We start from the raw sequence: 14898 nt of genomic DNA, 5'->3' as shown, positions 1-14898 counted from the left end.
ACTAGTTACAATAAAAGGAAAGTCAGTGATGGCAAAAGACCGGCATAAACTCATGAACAAAACTCAACACGGCCGATTCGACTACTGGGTTTCTCGCCGTGAGCTCCTAGAACAGTCAAATCCCATGTATGCTGACCCCGGTACTAGTGCGGAAGTCTCATGTAAAGCATGTAACCGAATGATAAGCGGGTAAGTCACGTGCAGTCACTGACAGCTGTGAAACCTGTCACGAACCAACAGGGGCAGGGACATGAAAGAAATACTTCAGTGCCAACGCATCGGTAGAACCTGGGCGCCAGTGTAATAATGTAAACTTCCTTCTGTGGCTGGAGAGTTGCTGATGCTTCTTGAAATTAGGAAGATGAATCTTTAACTCCACCTTAACGAACATGAGGAAACATCTTCATTCTAACATTAATTAATGTTTTGCAGTAAAAACAACGAGAGTATCTAACCATTAAAATTGTTATACTTTTTTTCTTTGGAATAATTTTTCCCTTTGGTTTTTACGCGCATTATTCTTGTTGTGCACGTTCCCCGATGTATTTGACTGAACGAGTGATCCTGCTATCATGGCGGCCATGCTGAGTTCTGCTCAGATGGTTGTGTGTTTGCAGACACGACTGGCAGCAGGGCGGTGGCTTCCGGTGCTAGGCTGAGGCTTGAGACAGAAGCGGGTCCGCAGCTGGCGAGAAGAAGCAGTGGCAGCATGGACAGCCAGGGGAGGAAGGTGGTGGTGTGTGATAACGGCACTGGGGTGAGTACCACGCCCCTGCAGGCTGATCCCAGATACTAGAGAGCGGAAATAGCGACAGCCTGCTAATTAGAGATTAAATAATATGGACGGGAGATATGAGAGGATGAAAAATGGAGATATCAAAGAGAATCCAGATGACCATCAGAAAAGCAAACGGTCCCAGAGCGCGGATGCCGGGCAAATAGAGGGGTTCATAGAGATCATTAGAAAGAGTTGAGGGTGAAAAGAAAATGTTAAGAGGGGCGTGGTAGAGAGGAATGGACCAGGGAGAAGCAGGAAGGTAGAAAACAGGGGAGGTCAAATCTGGTGTTCAAACAACTTGAAACCACTAGAGGTTAATGTGATTAAATAGTATTTAGTCAAGTTCACGGAAAAGCTATTCATTTTAAAATATCTTGGGACATGTCATTGATTCATTATGCAGTAACAACACTCCAAATAAATCAATGTTATCGTAGATGTATTTTTAAAGCAGTTTATTGTCACACCAGTTTCTAGGTCCTTTGGTTATTCATATCTGAAGTATACATGCACCGCCTTTTAAAAGACGTTCAACTATTGACAAGCTTAGACCAACGTTGTTAAGACGGAATGTATGATTTGAACCCGAAAGTTAAACGTATCCAGAACTTCTGTGTTAAGAACAATAATTTTTTGTTAGTTATAACTGCATTGGGATCAGATTCAACTACTAGTTATCTTTGGCCCATCCAACGGAGGAGATTTAATGAAGTATCCCATATTCTGGCATTGTTTACGCTATAAGTATTGAGATTGGTGGCGACCCTTAAAGGCAATCTTCCAAATCTATAAGAGGAAGACGATTTCTACCTCTGGTGCAGAGCTGTGGGGTACTCACAACATTTCTGAATGTAATGTTTCTTGTACCTAACATTCATGCTAGCGGTCCTCCAATTGACTGCCTACAAGGCAAAATGGAACCCCTTACGAGAGTAGTGCCAGGTTATTCAAACGTCAGGCAGGTGAGGTGGAGACTGTTACTCATTTTATGGTATTTTGACTAAAACAATTTTAACTCCTTAAAATGTATCTTATTCCCTGGTCCAGCAGTTCAGGGCTGTTTGCTAAAGAGATGCATTGGCTTATGTCACCAGACAGACACAGCACATCTTTTTTCACGTTTAGTCATATTTGTGGTCTGCATGCCAGACAACAAGGTACAGGTTTAAACAGCAAGACTTGGCAACTTTTTCTCCAAAGCATTTTAAGGTTTACAATGCAGTGGCCTGTGTTTTTATTGTTTTACTTATTATTTCATTTTGATTATTGTACAGCTATTAGCTAAAACAATAAAGTCATTGAGATTGATTAAAACACTGTTTTACTCGAGCTAGCCATTGATTTTTTTTAGAAAGCCATTTCGTAGGACGCAATGTTGAATGTTTGTTATGGACAGCAATGACAGAGTTCCAAAGAAAACAATATTCTGTCCATTCTTTTCAATCGGTCTTTAATTGGTTGCTCAACCATAAGAGATAAGCTATCAATAATTTCAGGCCTCGAAAAAACTACAAGCTCACTAACGCAATTGCAAGTAAAAGTTTATCAGGTCCTGCTATGTTTAGCACCTACTAGTCCCATTTTGCAAGTTAACTTAGGCTGGAAAGAACAGGTGTTCTGTTCATTCAGAAAGTGAAGGAGCAATAACCATGCCATTAAATATTGTTTTTTTATCTTGACACATTTGCTTCTGTTCAAGGGAAGAGGTCAAATGTCAGTTTATCTTTCCTCTAATCGGCGCTCGGAAAATTTGGTTTATTTTTCTCTCTTATTTGAGTTAGAGTTTTTTTGTCAAGTGAGTTAGCTGAAGATGTCAGTTATTTTTGTCTAACACCCTAATTTACATAAATAGCCTGTCAATTAATGTTAGAAATATTTCAAAATATATCAGGAATTACAAAAGCACATTTTTTTGTAAATAAGAAGCGTGATACACACAAATAGTTAAACATGAGCAAAACAAACCTGAACACTTTACTTGGTGATATGCAAATAACACGTATTTGCAGAAACTCTATTTCCAACATTGTTTATACAATATATACTTTCATAAATTAATTTGCATGTCAGTGGGAAAGTTTGTGGCCATTTCAATATAAAATCTGCTGATTACAAATGACAGTTTGCTATCACTTCATGCTTTAGTTATGTATTTATTAAAAGTGATAGTTTTTTAAACATGATTTGAGAAACATCCCTGCCCCCGTCCTGATGAAAATGCTGTTAAGGAACTAAGAGGCAAGTCAGGGGTAATGTGTGTTCTATATGTGGCTAGAAAGATATTATATATGGAAAAACTTTAGTCTATTAAATCAAACGAGAGTCTTTTGTACAGCAGACATGCTGAACTTGCACATTTGAAGGTGCTTTCATATGTGATAATGTAGAAAATGGCGGCTCAATTAATTAAATTATTTACCCCCTATCACATAATTTGAAACCAGTATATGGGTCAAGAGCATTACAAATAGGTCGAGTAAATTATTTAAGTCACTTGTCCTGCAGATCTAGTAACACTTTTATGATTTTTCGAGGCCTGATAATATTCTGAAAGTTGTTAGTATAGTTGATTTATGTATGTTCACCATGGGAAATGCATATTCAGATACCATGCATTACAAATAAGGGTGACGAGAGAAGTATGCATACCATAGATACATTTAAACGTAGATGAGAGAGCTAGATTCGCATGAATTGGGATTTAAGGGACATTTGTCAGACTAGATGGAAAAGGGGATGAGTAAATATGCTTTGTTGGCAGTTGATTTTATAGTCTGTTACTCCATCATGCCTCACTAGCTTCAACTGAACTGTTGATTTAAAATGGCTTTAGTGATTTTTGTGCATAAATTACATGGCCTAGAGTTGCAGTGTTTCAGACGCATGTCGAAACTTCCGCACCAAATTGTGAGTTGAAATGAACTTGCAGTGACACAACGTGTGAGGGTGGTTTGGAATCTGAAGGGAAATATCATGGGCATCAACCGGCGTTGCATGAGGGGTGAATCATATCACACTGTGTTACTTTTAGGAAAGTGGTATTGAAGGGTTGTCAGTTCGGCTATTTTGAGTCTGACAGATCTCAAGATTGTGGACACAAATGTTCGAACAGTTCAGATTTCTTTGGAGTTATAAGAGTCATATTTAAATAGCACACTGCAAATACCAATGTAAACAATGTCGTTTTTAAGTTAGAAAATGAATAATTTGTTTTGTCTTCTGGTGCTGGAAAAGCGCTCTTGAGCGACGGAGGTATATTTTTTAGAGGCGAAACGTCTCTAACCTGAAATTGATGGCAAGAGAGAACTATTAAATTTAATTGACACCCCATCTAAATAGAGAATTGGTGTTGACTTTGAAGTAGTCAGGTTACATATGTTCAATTGCGTCTTAAAGTACAGTAAGTCAAACCTATTTGTAAGTCAAATTGCAAATTAAAGTTACAAAAGTCGCACCCGTTATTCATCATAGCGGTGTGGTAGGGCATGTTTGAATTTCTAACTTATATTTTAAAGGAATTAAATAGCATTTCTACATTTTTTTTTAGTGCGTATTGACCAGTTTGTGATAGTAGTGTCCAGTCGCTTTCTTTTTGTCTGAGACCTAGTTAGGTCTCACGCCTAGCGTTGCAGTGTGCAGCAGTACTCGCGCAGCGAGACTTTAAGTAGGGGCTTTTGAAATCTGCCCTCACACTTGCACACACTCGTACATGCGCTTTTTCTTTTGTCCTAAACTATTGGCCTTTGCGTACGTGCGTTTTTTTTGATCAAAGACAGCACGAAATTGGCCAAAGGTGTGCGCATTGCTCTGCCCATGGCCTATTGGTGGCGGTTACCCGCACTGCCACTATGGCGTTTCCATTATCGTGCTCAGACACGGGTGCGATAATTGAAACCACATGGCTCGCTGTGGCGCGCACGCACCTCCTGCAGGCGTGTCTTCCTAGTTTTCAGGTCTTGCTGAGCCAACGTGCATGCGTTTTCTATGAGACTTAAGTAAGGGGCTTTTAAAAATGCTCCCAAAGGCTTTTCCAGGCGGATTGCCTACATCGCATGTGTGCGGGTGCGTGCACATCGCACATCATTTGGCAGCCTGTGAGCCTCTCTCCGCACTCATGCTGGTTTGCTTGCAGCCGGCATCAGACTTCAAACACTTCAAAGGGATTTGATATAGTGTCCTAGGCCAGCCTGCTTCAGCCCCCCCCCCGGCCCCGCCTCTACGTCTTGAGCTCACACCCGGAATCTCCTCATTCGTCTTTGCCTTAGGAACAAACAATCCACAGTTTCTTCTTTAGCCTGCGAAATCTTTCGTTTTCTTCAAGGCTTTTTCTGCCTTATCCGTTAGTTTTGTTATCTTATCCCCCCCTAATTATTGACACATTCGTGATTTAAAAGCTTTCGAATATGCAACTTGTGTAAAACTGGCGTCTGACCCCACCATGTGGCGTGACTGAAAGCTACCTCTCAGTGCTGTGTATTTATATGTAAGATGATGCACAGGTGTGTGTGTGTTTGTGCAACTGCCGCCTATTTCCACTACTGCCTTGTTTCATACTGCAGGCAGGACGTCGTGGACAGACAGGACAATGGCGGCCGCTTGCTTTTTAACATCTGCATCGTCCCCTGTGTAGCCTTCCCCAGGTCAATTCTTCGCATTTTTCAGCTCACTTACTCTCCCTCCAAAGCCTACCTCCTCAACGTTTCATACACTTCATCTCATTGCAGCCCCTGCTCGCATCTCCCTCTCTCATTTACTCACAAACACATTCTATTTCTCTCATCCTCCACTATTTCAGCCCTACTTCTCAGTCTATATCACTCGCACTCAGCCAACTGCATCTCCCTCTCTCCTCCACCCAGGAAATGCGTGTCCCTTTCCTCTAGAAAGCCACAATGCCGCAGCGTACTATAAATTGCCATCTTCACAAACCCCCAAAAAAATCTTTTATATATACTACGCTTACAGCTAGATTCATGAAGCATTTTTGCGGGCGCAAACGGTGCGAATCGCAGAATTCGTCCATTTGCACCCGCAAAAATGGAATTTGGAATTCATCAATGGGTCATGAACTCGCAATTTAAAAAATCGCAAAAAATTGCGATTTTTCAAATTGTGATCGCATTTAAGGAATCTCAATTTGAGATTCCTTAAATGCTATTCATGAACCAATAATACATTGCGATTTCGCTATTTTTTGCCGCTATTTACCGCAAAGTCTGACTTTGTGGTAAATAGCGAAAACTGATAAAAATGCACTTTTGTGCATTTTTCTCAGTTGTATGTTACACACACACATGTATTTTGGACATGTGTGTGCGCAACATCAGGCTACATTTCCATTTCAGGGGTGCTACAGTGTGTCCTTTGGACACCCCTAGCACCCTTGAAATCGCATCCTTATTTGCGATTAGCAAATTGCTAATCGCAAATAAGGAATAACTCCCCATTCATTCCTTTGGCCCTTTAGGCCCATAGGAATGAATGGGGAGTTATTTCTTATTTGCGATTAGCAATTTGCTAATCGCAAATAAGGAATGTGTAGGAATCGCAATTTATTTAGCGATTCCTACTTGAATCCCGTTTTGCAAGTCCTTAATAGCGTTTCCTTAATAATCGCTATTAAGGACTCGCAAAACGGGACTTTGATTAATCTAGGGGTTAGTTGTTGTGCAACCCAATGGCGTAATGTAGGTCCTTGCAGGAACCTTAACTACAGCCGTTGTGTACCGGAACACACATGGGCAAATTAAAAAACAATGTCGGATTTTGAGGACAGCCATTTAAAAAGCATTTTTTTGTTGTTGCTAATCACAGGCGCTGTTTACATGCAAACCCTGTGCTTGGATTCAGTTCACTACAGCACACGCTGCATTCCTCCACACACAGTGCTGCTGTTGACACACCTCGCTAAGCACTAAGAGCCCCCATCCCCACCTTGCTCCATTAAGGAGCTCTGCCCCTCCCTTTGTTGGCCTCGCTCTGCTTTTACTTACGCTCTTTTCTTTTCTTTTTTTCTCACCTTCAAACAGACAGGCTCCACAAAAGTGGCCGCTTTGATGTTCTAATTCTCACGTGCAACTGCCACAAATCCAAACTATTGACCGAGTTTCTGCTTTAGCAATGGTCTTCTGCTCCTGTAAAAATCTGCCTATCAGGATTAGTCATTTGTGGATGCAACGCGCCAAAGTTTAATTTGACTGTGCAGCGCTTCGAAACAGACTCTGGCAAAGGCAATAGTTTTGGGCTATGCAAAGTATTATTTATAGATTTTTGTATTTTATTTATTTCATATGTCACATCAGTAAAAAAGGGAAATAAAAAACATGCCACCACCCAAATGTGCAATCCGTGTGCATGTAAAGAAAATTACTTAGTAGGATACACTGTTTTTATCCCCCTAGGATTTACGTCTCACGGAGATCGCGAACGCGGCTCCAATGTAATTCCAGCATTCTCTAATAAGAGGTAAGCGCTGCTGCGCTGCTTCACTGCTTGCGCGGTTCACAATACCCTCCCCCCTTCACCCTCCCTTATTTCAAATGCTCCAGTATCCCTCACTTAGTACTTAGTAGTATACATTGTTTTTATCCCCCTCAGAACTCCTGTATCATCGAGATCGCGAACACGGCTCCGATGTAATTCCGGCATTCTCTTACAATATGTTAGCGCTGCTCCACTACATGCGCGGTTCACAATTTATCCCAGCCTTGCAACTATTGTTAATCAGAGCTGTTCCTTGCAGGTGCCCCTTCACACAATCTTACGGTCCTGGTAGCCACTGTGCTCTTCTCTGACATCCTAGGTAAGCACTCTCTTTTATAGCAGCCATGCACAGAACCAACTGATTGCGACATAGACTTAACCTTTTCCCCCCTCCTCCCAAAGGCGCAATCTAAGCACGCCTGATGACAGCATCAAACCCTGAAAACTTGCTAAATTGAGCAGTTCCTTTGGGGTGCTCCTCCCCTTAATTACACAACCACTGCAGCCGTCCTAGGCGCATACCAAGCACGCCGGACGGCATCCTCAACATTTGCCTAATACCACCGGCTTATCTGCCACTGGTAAGCGTGCAGTCCACCATTTTTGCGCAGACTAATGATAGCTTCACATCCACTGAAGTTAGGGCTCTTTCTACCCGCTGTGGTGCTTACGACTAGCATCACCTTTTTATGTACTACCGCGTGCTTTGCAATGACCTCCTGGTTTCTGACCCGGCCTTTCTCATTTTCACTTGATTTTACTTTTCAACAGAGCATACCCATGTTCTCTGGTTCACTCCATAACTCTCACGTTTCGGATATAAATTGAACAAGGCCACTTCCTCCTTTTTCACTTGTAAAATAGAAATTTGTAAATAAGTGTATAGACTTGCCCTTTTGTAATTTTGTAGTTTTTTCCCCCTTCCTCCAGTTTGTCATATGGTTTAAAGTATTTAGAGCAATTGTTTACAGACATGTCCCCCTCAAATGTCCTGTAGATGATCCCAGTGATTATAATAGGGATCGAAACTTCGTCGACAAATTGTACACCATTCATTGACACAATTGCAAGGTTGAATTTGTAATGGTGTGCCCACAATATTCTGTCTGTTGTACCTATATCTAATGTAAATGCAGACACGCTTTCCTTACCTTAACCCTTTCCTTAATGTCGTTTTGTATGTTGTTATTAGTAGGACGCAGGTTGTGTCCCACTTGAAATTTTCGCTGATTTTTCTTACTAGTATATTGTACATTAAAAAACTGTCCGGCTGAAGAGATAATATAGAACGGATTGGGTCTATATTAATTGACATTTTAATCTAAATTGTCTAGGGACCACTGTCTTCAGGAATAATAACGTACCCAAGGTCCCTGACCTATTGCCTATTGGGTTCCCTTGTGTTTTGTAACAATATGTCTTTATCAGAGGGCAGCTTCCAATACGTGAGTTCATGGAGTGCCTTGCACTAAAATAATTGGATGTATTACGGTGAAATGCTTCAGAATGTTAAAGAAATACATATTTTAATTGCATAAGATGATCACAATTTTGACTTTGTTTGCTGCATTATTTAGATGCCAGCTATTTTTTGGATTTGTCTAGAGCATGGGCTCTTAGATCATAACCAGACCCTTGGCTCGCCCACTTTTAGCACATACTGGTTTTGAAGCGTTCTTATAGCAAGAGAACGACCCTAGAGCATTAGCGCGATTTACAAGAAAATCTGGCGTTACATGCTTTTTTAGTTTAGGCGCAAGGGGGATTGATCGATTTGCCCCACTGAATGTTGAGCCAAGGCCGGGAATAAAGCCTGATTCCCGAATTCTGAAGTCAGCAGATCTAGCCACATCTCAGATGAAATCCTTTCATTAAAAATACTTCTTAACATGTCTGCTCTCAACTATTTTTGTTTTTACTATGTTGGGACGTTTAAAGCTTCCTGAATTGTGGCTGTGAGGCTACGAATGAAGGGTGAGGGTATCGGTGCAGATAGACATCGTTAGCTCGAAAGAATGCTCCAAACCACCGAACACAGCTGGATAAATGTCAACGACCTCTGTTTATTACACACAAAGATTACATGTAGATTCATTAGTCTCAAACGGGAGACATATGTGACAGCTAAAAACTATAGATTGAGAGCTCGCTTGACGGCTGGCGAGTGGTGTGCGATGTGCACGTTCGCTGTAAGGGTGCCCGCCAGCGATGCTCTTAATGAGCCATGAGGAGAGAGGAATGCCAGATGATGCCTGTGCACGTAACCGTGCGCGTAAACTCAAGCTGTAGGCCTCACAAAAAGCGCGTGGGCAGCTTTTTGAAGCCCCCTTACTAAAGTCTCGCCAGACAGCGCATGCGTTGGCTCAGGCGAAACCTAAAAAGGACGTTAAATCAAGAAAAATAAAGTCAGACTTGCTCTAAATAAGTTTATTTGAAAATAATAGAAGTAGAGCATGCAATATTTTTCTCAGGCACTGTAACACAAATTTCTAGACATCCATAGCCGGGAGTGATTGGGTTGATGTCCCCACTTGGAGATGTCACTAGAAGAGAAGGACTTTCAGTTATTTTTTTGAAGTGCTGTAGGACGTGTTTGCCCTCCGAATGGGTGGTGAAAGGTCCCATACTCTGGTCCAACCCCAGAGAAAGATTGCTTTTGAGTTTTAACCCTCTTAAATGTTGGTGTTTCTAGGAGGATAGAGCTTGTGCTTTGATCAATAGATAGGGGAGCCACCAAGAAATTCCTTCGGGAGAATTGTCGTTGTCAAATCTTTATTTCGGTTTAGTTTAAAACCATAAAAGAAACACAATAACAGATCACACCGCATAATGATAAAAAGCATACAAAACAAGTATGCCTTTCAAAGGTACCGCTTTAGAATATTTATATAAAACTATTTGGCAATTTAAAATATAATAAATACAATAAAATGCTAGGCATAATTGAATGCATGAAGACATTTGAGGAGTACGTAAATCAAATAACATTGCAAATAACCAAGGACTATAAGTGAATGACTGTACGTTCTTTAAGTGCAGCTTCCTAGTAGGAATCTAATCAAAAAGTGCAAATGCTTTAAGTGCAACACATATACTTAATAGGATGTTCCAACTAATCACTCATTCGATTTATAAAGTGCAATTGCAAGGCTAATTAGCAGCATCATTCTAAATACACAAGTGCATACCATCCTTAAAATTTTAAGCCTTGCTTTACTCTGATTATACCAACATCAAACGGGTATCTACTGACACTAAAAACAATTTTTTGAGAAGTATCAGTTTTCAGTATTCTTTCTGCCTCAAGACAGGACCTAATACTCCTGTTTCGGCAAATAGGTTTAATCCATTTCTTCCTAGATTTAGCATAAGCAGGGCAAAAGAATAATGTGTGTAGGTCATTTTCTTGAGTGTTGGATTGGCATAATACACAGCACTTAATATTATTCTCCCCTTGTTTGCGGACCCATTTTGATGTGTTCAAGTTGGTTTGCAGAACACCATAACAAAATTTCATGTATAGTGATTTTGCTAGCTGTGGCTGCACTTCGCCCAGAAATGGCTCGAAACTCTGAGTTGGTTTCATAAGAAGAAACTGGGTTGTTAGTGTACCGACAGCAGAGTTATGGGACACGCTGTTTTGAATGTAAGCCCAAAAGTGAATGTTAATATTTTTTTAGAAATCAATGTCAGTTGAGCGGGTTCTTCCCAAAAATGCTTCAGTCCTAATTTACAAAAGCAACAGCAAATATGCTTAAACCACTGGAGACTTGTACTTTGGTAGAGCCTTAAAATTTCGTCTAGCCCCTCATTATAGTGGGCAAGTTCTACTGTAGACCACAAGCGCGCCCAGAACAATAATGGTCTTAATATGGCTTGATGATCTATATATTTAATGTTTAGGTCCATAACAATAAGTATTAACGGTGTGCGCACTGGGAGGCGTAATAGCATCCTGAGAAATTTGTTTTCTCCTACCGTGAAGGTATTCTTACACAAGGGCCCCCATAGTTCCGATTGTGCCCTGTACTTCTATACCTCGAGTCCTGGGGATACCGCCTTGGAGATAATACTCTCATGTTTCTTTACTATCGGTAGGGAGTTTTGAAGCAAGACAGTTTTGCTTTTCTCCAATTGTGGTTTCCTGGTCATTTTGGTGTCCAAGGTTATGCCTAGATAATTAAAATTCTGCACATATTCTAGCTTCTGATTTTTTTTTTTACAGTTAAATTCTTTTTAAAAGATTTATGTGCGCTAACTGCCATGTATTTAGTTTTGCTAGAATTTATTTCCAGGCCCTTAGTATCATAGCATGCGCCAAAATAATCTATAAAAGATTGCTAACCTTTTGGGGTTTGAGATATTAAATTGTGTCATCTGCAAATACGAGGGCTGCTACTGCCCCCCCCCCCCTAACTTAGGTGAATCATGTGCACAGCCCAATAAATACTCTGGAACATCTTTTACATTCAATGAAAATATGGTGGGCGCCAGCACAAACCCTTGCCTTACGCCCCTTTTTACTGGGATTGTCTCTGTAAGTTCGCCCCTCGAACCCCATCTAACCTTTGCATAGTCATCTTCTTGCAATCTTATTATTTGCACAAGGAGTTTTTCTGGTGCCCCTTGATCTTTTAGGGATTTCAAAAGTAGGTTTCTAGGGATGAGGTCAAAAGCGGCCTTCAGGTCGACAAAGGCAATATACAGATGGCCTTTTTAAGAGTTGTATATTTCCAGCTCTTACAAAGAAATCTAAAGACCTGGTCAATTATGCTGGTTCTGAATCCAGCCTGATATTTTGAAAGAAAACAGTTCTCCTCAATCCAGTCGTTTAGTTTTGTTAAAATTTGTCTAGCATACATTTTTTTGTAAAAGATCCATTAAACGAATAGGTCGGTAATTAGAAGGGTCTTGTCGGTTGCTTTATTAAAAAATAGTAGTAATTTCTGCCCCTTTCCATGATTCCGGGATTAGTGCACCCGCAGCGACTGAGTTCCAAAGAAAGTTAATGTTAGGGCCCCAAACAGTTTTATCATGCCTCAATAAGTCTCCTGGTATCTTATCTGGGCCTGGTGCTTTCCCCGGTTTTACTGCAATTGCTGCCAGAGTATCTTCCAAAGTAAAGTGCAGGAGGGCTATACTAGGAATGTTTACTTAGTCTTGCAGATTGTGTGTTATATCAGGTGTAGATATTGAATAGAGGGTGGAAAAATGATTTGGCCCAGGTATTAGCGTCTAAAAAGAAGTCCTTACTACATCCTTCCCGCTTTATTGCCTTTAGCTATCAATCGCCAAAAACCAGCGTGATCTTTAGTTCTGGCTGCACTAATCAATTCTGTCCAGATATTATCATCTCAGTTTTTCTTAGCAAGTACTAGTAGTCTTTTGTACTTAATCCTTTTCTCCCTTAGGGCCACAACATTATTCATTTTTGTCAGTAATATAACTTCCTTTTTTGCTCGCGGCACTCCTTGTTGTACCAGGGGTTATCTAAATTGCTCGTATCAGTTATCCCCCCTTTACGTTCTTTAGGAACCTTACTCAAGATAGGTTTCAGTGCATCTACCAGGGCATGATGTATGGTCAGTATTGGGAACTCTGCAGCAAGCAGATCGATATACGGTGAAATGACTTCTGCAAGGGTGTCATAAATCTGCATCATGACCTCGTTATTTCCCCCTATGGATGGCCATTTTAGGGCTCTACGGTCATTACTTACTAAGGGTTCAATGGAGATAAAGTTAGTGTCTCCATTGCCCCAAGAAGTTGGTTGGAAAAGGTGAGCTGCTAATGTCAAACAAAGGGGGTAATGATCACTGTCAATTCTGGCTTCAACTTCCAAGTCATGTACATATGGCCAAAAGCCAATAGATGTCAATATGTAGTCAATGCTACTCTTACAGATGCCCCAGTTAAATGTAGCAGCATTAGGACTAATAGAAGGTAATTGACCATTACAAGCTCTTGGTCCATGCCCTGACACCAGTCTAGTAAGTTGCGCAACTGCAACAGAGCTGGTTACTGCTGGACTACTTTCCAATGAGCGGATATTATTTGCCATATCTTCCTCTTATTCAAAAATCTTTTCAAGTCCCTCAACTGGTTCGAATTTATGATTAAAGTCACCCCCCACGATTACCATGGCCCTCTGGTCAATTGAACTCAAAAATTGATCTAACTGGTCTATCACCAGAGATTCCTTGCTGGATGGGCTAGCTCTACTATAGATATTTATTAGGTATATTTTGGTTTTGTCCCGTGTACAAATCTTCACCCCAACTAGGTCCTGTGATAGAAAATCCAACTGGGTTATGTCAATACATATGGTGATTTTTGCCCATATAACAAGGCCACCCAAGGGCCTACCTCCAACCAATGGGGTAACTATAACACCATATGTTTTAAACCTGACCTTGTGGGGAGTTTGTAAAGCCCTGGTTTCTTGTTATAGACCTATTTCGGCTTGTTCAATGTTCTCCTGCCATTCTGCACCCTCTAACTTCCTTTTCAACCCCGCTATATTCCATGACATCAGTCTTATTTCTAGTTGCCGTTTTTCATAGTTCCCTAGTTAGGTGAAATTTCTGTCTCAATCCGAATTCCCTGAGCTTCATAGTGTTCATGACAGAGTCAGAGGGACACATTCCATTATTGTATAATGATGGATATAACTCCATTTTGACCACATGATCATAGGGCGAGGGCACTAGTGGTGCAGCTGAGGTCTGTTGAAGCATGGCTGTGTCCTGTTCATTTATTAAACATAACCGATACTGGTTGCCAATCCTCGACCCGCAAACTTCTGTATCCCAGCTCAAAATCTATAGCAGCGTTGGTATCAGCGGCGGTGCATCCATTGGGGGGCTGGGGCGTTGCCCCACTAATGCAAAGTCCTGTACGTCTGGAAGACGTACACAGGTGTATTACATGAAGTCCGTGCCGGGCAGTCACTGACGACGATCAACGGGCGACGCTCGAGCAATCATCAGGACAAGGGGGTGGTGGTGACATGACAAGGGGTGGGGGGGTGATGTCGGGTGTAGTACACTTAGTGCGCAAGCTCAGCTCAGTTATGGGGTGGTAATTTTTCTGACCAGCCCGTGGAGCACATGCGCATTAGCCTTCAGATTAGAAGAGCGGGGGTTGCTTCATGGCGCAGCTCCCGGTCTCCTAATGGGCGGGTGTGTACCCCTGCCCAAGCCAATCCTGGCGCTGCTGGGGCAGCATCTGGATTGGCTTAGGTACAGCGAGGCACGGGATTTGGGAAGCCTAAGCGTTAACTGTAGTCCATAGTCGGACACTCGGACTGCGACACGACACACACCTCGTGTTCTGGTGCGAGGGCCGAGGCTGCCTGCTACTACTGCTCGTCGTGGGTGGGTGGGTCCGGTAAAGAAGAGTCTCACTGCGGGCCGAGACTTCACCACATAATAAGGTAAGTTAAGTACTTCCAAAGTGAGCTGATGCTTGATGACGAGAAATATACAATGTACCTTTCACCCGCGCCACCAAGCTGATTGTTGTAAGTAATAATACATTTTAAATTTCTTACAGCAATCGGCTTGGTGGCACGGGTGGAAGGAAATGCTCATGTTAAACGTTGCTCGGCGCTCTCTAAAGTGCACAATCAAAGCGCC

At 41.6% G+C, this 14898-nt stretch overlaps 1 protein-coding gene across 1 annotated transcript in view; it reads left to right on the top strand.

Moving 5' to 3' along the window:
* The first annotated feature begins 580 nt into the window (after positions 1-580).
* ACTR2 (actin related protein 2) overlaps positions 581-14898 on the top strand; it is a 277715-nt gene continuing 263397 nt past the window's right edge. The window contains exon 1 of the mRNA XM_086927591.1: positions 581-757. Coding sequence (XP_086783717.1) covers positions 710-757 — 48 coding nt within the window. The 5' untranslated portion in view covers positions 581-709. The remainder of the gene's footprint in view (positions 758-14898) is intronic.

Source organism: Lissotriton vulgaris, chromosome 6, assembly GCF_964263255.1.
Source record: "Lissotriton vulgaris chromosome 6, aLisVul1.2, whole genome shotgun sequence".
In the NCBI taxonomy this organism is placed as follows: domain Eukaryota; kingdom Metazoa; phylum Chordata; class Amphibia; order Caudata; family Salamandridae; genus Lissotriton; species Lissotriton vulgaris.
The sequence above is the reverse complement of the archived record's forward strand: the minus strand, read 5'-3'. Positions and strand labels throughout refer to the sequence as shown.